Source organism: Sphaeroforma arctica (genome assembly GCF_001186125.1).
Source record: "Sphaeroforma arctica JP610 unplaced genomic scaffold supercont1.1976, whole genome shotgun sequence".
Classification (NCBI taxonomy): Eukaryota; class Ichthyosporea; order Ichthyophonida; genus Sphaeroforma; species Sphaeroforma arctica.
This window is the reverse complement of record NW_014038582.1, coordinates 1,817-9,634: the sequence shown is the minus strand read 5'-3', so window position 1 is coordinate 9,634 and position 7,818 is coordinate 1,817. Positions and strand designations below refer to the sequence as shown.

Below are 7,818 nucleotides of genomic sequence, written 5' to 3'. Positions count from 1 at the left end.
CACACACACACGACACACAACATATATATATAAACTATATATAATATATATAAAACTAACTACACAACACAACAATATATATATATATATATATATATATATATATATATATATATATATATATATACACACACACACACATATATATATATGGTGTGTCCATAAAATAATGTAGTAACATTCACAGGGATCATTGCTAGTGTGATGGTCTGCACTTTCATATACACAAGTCTGGGTATAGAACAAAAGTTGTGGAGCATACCGAGAAACTTTTGCTTTGAGGCGGTTTGGCATCATTTTCATGTTTCTCGTCTGTTTTCCTTTCCGTATCCGGCTTTGTGCAATATTGGTTGCGGGTACTGATCAGAGGTGCTGATCTATAGTCAAACTGTCTCGTGGTCGGTCTCAGGGTTTCTCTAAATGTCCTCGCCACGGTTAGCTGGGTGTACTGCCTACTAATTAAGCTCTTGGGCACTTTTGTATTTTCTAATATCCCAGATCGACTCAGCCAACTTACCTGCCGGGTCCTACTATTTAACGCGGTCAGAAATGAGGTCGACGGTCGTACATTAATTGCAAATGTGCCTGTGTATGCGCGTTTTGCGACGTGATGTGCATCGTGAAACAGTGCTCGAGGAAGCAATCTATCGATCCTTCCACAAGGAATATTCCTAGCGAGATTGACTGCCATCTTTTTGTATCAAGCTAGTCTGCATCACAAACAACTCGGATTGTCAATAGCGCTCATCTATATATTTACTTGCAGCATGTTTATAAATGATGTATACGCCATTCCGACCCTCAATACGTTTTGCGTTGAAACGTATAAACTTGAATAATTCACGTTTACGTTCAACGGTTCAACGTTATACCAGGACGCCTCCATGGGTGTCGCTAATTCGCTATGCGTGCTGGCCTGCTGGGGCCTCCGCCTGAGCCCTGGCCCCTGGGTTCAAAGTTTTGAAGAGTTGCTCTCTCTCTCTGAGTAAATATTAGGTGCATAACTTTTCTTTCTAGTCGTTCGACCCGAATAATTCAAACGGGTTAAAGTTTATCAATCGAGCAGATAAGCGTTAGTATTATCAACCTATAAATCACCCCAGATTAAACGGATTAAAGTTAGCGACTCAGCGCCATAAGCCCATTCTTTACTTACCAATCGCGTGCATGAATGCGTGATTCATCAGCAAAAGCCAGAAGGCCATGGAAACTGATAAGTTTCCGCCGATATTTCTATAAAAAATAAGTCTAATCACATCACGTTTTCTTAAAATAAATCGGCCAAGATTTCTATAAAAAATATGTCTAATCACATCACGTTTTCTTGAAATAAATCCGCCTATATTTCTATAAAAAGTAAGTCTAATCACATCACGTTTTCCTGAAATAAATCCGCCGATATTTCAATAAAAAATAAGTCGAATCACATCACGTTTTCTTGAAACAAATAATCACACTGCCCATTGGTTTTTTTTAATTCTCGGCCGACACGTTCACCATAAATAAATACCCCAAACTCACACATTACAGGGTCAAAGCAAGCCAGAGTCCACCAGCAGCATCCCCAAGCCGAAAGGTTGGGATCCGGATTCAGGATTTGGGACTGGGACGGAGTGCCGGAGTCTGGGACTGGGACGGAGTGCCGGAGTCTGGGACTGAGAGTCTGAGACACAGGGACAGTCGGACAGGCGACAGCAAGGTCATTTTTTTAATTTAGTGATAAAATATAAATCGAACTATATCGCAGATCTGAGAAATATTCGACACAAAAGAGTCATTGTATTTTGAAAGACTGCTGGTCCCAGACTCCCGAGTCCCGGAGACCCGGACTGCAGGAAGAGTATGTACAAAGTGTATGATATATTTACATAAAGTATGTATATATATATATATATATGTGATGTATTCATATATATCCACATCCGTGTAGATATATTAAAGATACTTTACAATACTTCATGCTATCTACGTGCAGTCGTTGGCGATAGAAGTATCATGCTGTAGATTTCCTATAGTCTATGTGTGTTTATAGTCTGGGATATAATATCATAGCATTTGTGGTGGCCCTGAGAGTGTGATTGTACTCGTTTGCAGTTATTATATATTAGGTATCCCACGTGTACTATCACCTTTCATATTTGCGTACAAAAAGATTTGTGGGTCTTTAGAGTGAGCATATATATTGAGCGGGATGACTTATACGGAATAAGCACATTGGTCAAGAAGCTTGTAATATAGTGATTGATATCATTAGACAATGTCACGATGGATACGTTCAATATCGCTGGGAAATGGCATGAGCTCTCATTTTTCCGAGGACGAGAACGAACAAAATGATACCGAAATGTCTCCTACAGAAACACTCACGCGGCAACATACGCAACAGAACACCAAACTCAACTCAAGACCTTCAGTCGCGGATGAAACGGCGGTGGAAGTACAAGATTTCCTCAAGAATCATGTACACGCGTTCGATGTCAAGATGCTTGTGTCTTATAACCTCAAGAAGGGGCGCATATCACGAGATGTGTTGGTGATGACTTTGATATACAACCAGAAGCTGACTTCATTAGACGCTCGAAAACATAGTCAGGACTGCAACAGTGGCCATGCCAGTGCACAAGCGGGAACATATTTGTCACAATCACAAGATGCTCGCAATCAGGTTGACTGTGCGAGTGCGTACACGTCCGATAGCGATTCTGATATGAATATGGCATTAGAAATGGACAATAGTGTGCCTGCTGGTAATCTACAGTTCATTGATCCATCATACCAATCAGATAAGAATCCACTTGACTCGAGCGAATTGCCTTCACGAAGACGGACACAAGCAGAAAACGAGTTATCGGTTGAAAAGGACATTAAAATCAAGAAGTTTGGAAAGTTGCGACCCCGAGAGGTCGCAGAGTGTGAGGCGGTGCTCTCCTGTTCACAGTGCCGATTCCTGGGGTGTCTTATACTGGCGTCCAAGTATACTGAGGACACAGTGACCAGTAATAAGCAATGGGCTGACAGTACGCGCATGCCGGTGTGGTATGTGAACAAAATCGAACGCCACTTGTTGTACAGATTGGAGTTCAATCTACATGTCCCGGGAAATCTGTGGGACAAATGGTGCAAGGTGGTGTACGCACAGGTGCTCAGCACTATGGGATTTCCCACGGATCCTACGGCTGTAGGTCTGCTAAATACACAGTTCAGTGACACCAACACACACGATCTGATTTCTGCAGCAAGGCGCAGGGTGACTACATACGCCTCAGAGGTGGGTACAGGGGTAATTAGTAATGTAGCCTCTATGCTGCCTGCCCCAGCTGCTGCATTTGCTGCACCGGTTATCGCGACATACTTCCCTAAATTTAGTAATGGGCAGATCAAATCCGGAGAGAGTGATATAGAAAACGTGACACAGGGAAGCCCAGAAGTGTCCCAGTTACAACAGCAATCCGGCAATATGGGAGAGATTCAGTCGACAGAAAGGAATGGTGTACCTCAATGTGATTTCAGTTACCAGCAACAACAGATGCAGCAACGGATGCAGCAACAGCAGCAACAGCAGCACCAACAACAACAACAGGTACAAGAACAACAAGAACAACAGCAGGTGCAACAACAACAACAACAGCAGCAACAACTTCAAGAACAACAGCAACATCTACAACAACAACAGCAGCAACAACTGCAAGAGCAAGAGCAACAACAACACCAAAACAACATTCAGGAACAACTGCAGCAGCAACAGCAGCAACAGCAGCAACAGAAACAACAACAGCTACTGCAACAACAACAACTTCAGCAACTTCAATTACAGGAACATTTGCATCAGCAGTTCGAGCAGCAGAAGCAGGAGCATATTCGCCAGCAAATGCAACTGCAGTACGAGATGCAACAACAATACGCCGAGCAACAAGCTAACCAGCAACAGCCGTCAGACCCCGAGGTCCAATGGCGATACCAAGAACACTACGAACACCGTCAGAGAGAGCTTGAGGCTCAGCAGTATCGAGAACGGCAGTCGTTTCGGGAGACTCAGCGAAAGCAGTATGAAGACTATTTGAGAGGTAAGTCAACTCAGCCACAGCAGCAAACGCAGATGCAGCCACACGCGCACGACAGGGCCCAAGCACTCATCATGTCGAACAGCCGAGAACTCTCGGGCGATCGCATACAGCATCAGCAGCACATGGGGTTGCCACCACAGCGTGGACCGCCTACGCCATTACAGGTATTGTCACCGTATCTGTCACTTTCGTATATGGGGGGTGATACGGCGGCGCGCACGTCGGCCCTACAAGTACCCAGACCGCACTCAGAACCACCCACCCTGTCAAACATTAACCAAATCGGCAGTATCGCATACCCCATCCCTTTAAGAACCCCTCAGCTCGTACCTCAAGATAGAATGGACATCTATCAGCAATAGAACATAATGCGTACTGACTGTACGTTGGGTCCCAGGCAAGCTATATAATTGGAAAGTGTATAGTTGTTCAGCATCGGCAGTTCGGTAGACCCACAATTGATGTCTCCGACCCACGTGATATTGGTGTTGGACAGCAGCATCGACATGGGTTGGTTCTTTGGCTAGGGGGTTCATACCTACTATGTGCTTGTGATCATACTCTCAAGCAAGTTTGCGTGGTGGCTTACTTGTGAATGTTTGGCGTAGTTGTCCACTCAATGCATATATGTGAAATATCGAAATTAGAAAACCGTCTTTCACAGCCTGTGCACTTTAGATTTGGAGGTAATCAAAGAGATAAATGATTTCACCTCTGGGAGTGCTGCCAACCCGGATGGGAGCATTGAATGACCGTGATGAATCATCCACTTATTAGTAGCTAGGAGTAGTATTAAAACACTGATAATATTTTAAGTATACGTGCATACATATTTCAATCGCGACCTGTGCACCAAGTCTTCATATTTGAGTTGCTAGAGAATCTGTGAGCCTGAGGGGATCTATAACACGACAGTCTCATGCATGTCCCATAAAAAATTAGCTCATATGGTTTGCACTTTCTTCCTTTTTATGAAAATAGCCTATATACAGATATATACATAAACCTGCTCAGGACCACAGGTCTCAACGTACATATTGACATTGCATAAATTGTCCGCGGTCGTTTGTGATGCAGAGCCTAGGCTACACAATGTATTTAAACGAGTTCGATTAATCTATTGACCTTGCCATCTCCACGTGTACGAAGGCTTGAAATATATGGGAAAGGTGCCGTAAGGCGTAAGGTCCTAAGCATCTTCAACATATCTTTAAGTAATTTTTTTTTGGTGATTGACACCTCAGGTGTAGATCCGACAGTGATATACAGAGCTCGATGAAGGTATTCTGCTTCAAGCTGCTTCAGAGGAATCCGCGAAGGACGCAATGCCGGTCCAGCATGAAAACAGGCCCCCACTCGATTTTTGTCATGGCTAATATTGGAATGGAAAGGATTCAGCAGGGTCTTTCTCTTTGGTCTCTGTGTTTATTACATATTTAGGACCTTCATCTACATTTTAGTATGACCGCCTTGTTAACTACCCGCAGTCAATGTCAGCTCATCCGGCGTGTGAAGAATCCATATATCCTTCAGGATCGGAGCATACAACCCGCGACAGACGGGTAGTTCGAGAGTGTACCATATGTGCCTATGATCTTTCCCACAACCTACAGAGCACATTTTCTAGATCAAATAATGGCCCAGAACCCATCCGCCAATCGCTGCAGCAGCCAGAATGTATTGGCTCGTGCCGTCTTTCTTAGCACCACTCGGGCGCTTTGTTCCGCTGATGTGATCTGATGCGATGGCTGCGTTTGTGGACCCTCTCTGCTGGTGCAAATAGACAAAATAAAATAAAATTTAATGCGATGTTTCGGGGATACAAATAGATAGTGATGAATAAGTGTCAAATAGTGTAGCCATGAACAGCTAGAAATCTTGCAACGAACGCACTTGCAAAATTTATTACGCCATTGTCAAAGAATCAAATAGCATAGTAAGTCCGACGTTGTGTTGAAGCAAAGTTGTCACGCGAACAACCTGCAACAACTTACAACTTGTGGCATATAAATGTAAGATACTCATACCTTCAGCAAGTCCAGATCTTTCCTAAGTGTGTTATTTATCTTCGTGAGTCTTGCATTCTCCTCTTTAAACTGTTAAGAGTGGATTCAAGCGAAGATTTGTTTAGAGGTCGAGGATGAGGAGTGGGGAATGAGAATCACGCCAGAAATTTACCACCTCCTCAGTGGCGACAAACGCACAGTGATTTACACAAACTGTGCGTGAGAAACACGACTCGATCTTCACTACCAATTCAAAATTGGATAATACAGTCGATGAGAGAAAGCGAGCCTGTGTTTTTTATTTCGCTATACATATACATACTCATATACAACTTCAAGCAAGCTTGAGGATGACATAAACTAGAAATCATTTACTGATATGTACACACATATGTTCGTGTAGTACATAAATATGCACAATACGAAATACAGAGTTGGGCGGGTAAGCACGCGTCAGTGCATTAGCTTGAGGTTGACATAACTAGAAATCATTTACTGATTTGTACACACATATGTTCGTGTAGTACATAAATATGCACAATACGAAATACAGAGTTGGGCGGGTAAGCACGCGTCAGTGCATTAGCTTGAGGTTGACATGACTAGAAATCATTTACTGATTTGTACACACATATGTACGTGTAGTACATAAATATGCACAATACGAAATACAGAGTTGGGCGGGCAAGCACGCGTCAGTGCATTAATATACTCCAGTGATTATGAACAAATACGTGTGCAAAGTAGAATACATATGGCTATGCTAATCTGACTGGGAGTTTTATTATGTACTAAAATAAACATATAGACACATATCTCTTAAAAACTATTGTTGGTCTGAAAAGGCTTACTATGACCAATACATCAATAACATCAGTACAGGGTGCATTTAGATAGAAAATTGATCCGCAGATTGCCCACTCTGGCAAGTCGCATCGGAATACCGTAGATATGTTTCGTACACACCCACAAACAAAGCTCAAACCAAGATATATACCTTGTGTTGTACAATTGGAAACAAAAATGAACCTACACACACATGTACACACATACACACACACACACACACACATATATATATATATATATTGGAAAGTACATGTAATTGAAACCTAAAAGTACAACTATATGGACATAAAAAAAACCCCCACACACATTAGAAACACACACAGAGATAAATATATACACTTGTATAAACAAATGCTTATACATAAAAAAAATACACACAATATACAAACACGCACACGCACGCACACACATATATATAACATGCATGCATACACATATACATATGCGTTTGCATATACATAACGATAGACAAATACATAATACACACACGCACACACGCACACACACATATATAACATGCATGCACACACCTATACATATACGTTTGCATATACATAACAATAGACATATACACAATACACACACAAACACGCACACACGCACACACACACACACACACACACACATATATATATATATATAAACGTACACATCTACATATATACATTTCAATATACATATACATATAAATACACGTATATATATACATATATATCTCCATATACATATACAATACATACACACACACACACACACATATATATATATATATATATATATATATATATATATATATATATATATATATATACACATATATATATATATATATATATATATATATATATATATATATATATATATATATATATATATATATATATATATATATATATATA

At 41.3% G+C, this 7,818-nt stretch overlaps 2 protein-coding genes across 3 annotated transcripts in view; one reads left to right on the top strand and one right to left on the bottom strand.

Annotated features, from left to right (window-relative positions):
- Positions 1-2,257: 2,257 nt before the first annotated feature.
- SARC_11956 (hypothetical protein) lies at positions 2,258-4,868 on the top strand (the record flags this gene model as incomplete). The annotated part of the gene is made up of 1 exon (XM_014293950.1): positions 2,258-4,868. One exon carries the CDS (start codon positions 2,258-2,260, stop codon positions 4,424-4,426), a length of 2,169 nt encoding a protein of 722 aa, XP_014149425.1. The 3' UTR covers positions 4,427-4,868.
- Positions 4,869-5,181: 313 nt separating this feature from the next.
- Positions 5,182-7,818, bottom strand: part of SARC_11955 — a gene marked incomplete at its 5' end in the record, with an annotated part of 3,593 nt that continues 956 nt past the window's right edge. Inside the window, 2 exons of one of the 2 annotated variants that reach the window (XM_014293948.1) lie at positions 5,182-5,831; positions 6,092-6,160. In XM_014293948.1, coding sequence (XP_014149423.1) covers positions 5,688-5,831; positions 6,092-6,160 — 213 coding nt within the window. In that variant the 3' untranslated portion in view covers positions 5,182-5,687. Of the gene's footprint in view, positions 5,835-6,091; positions 6,161-7,818 lie in introns of both variants that reach the window. The other variant, XM_014293949.1, reaches the window with a different exon arrangement.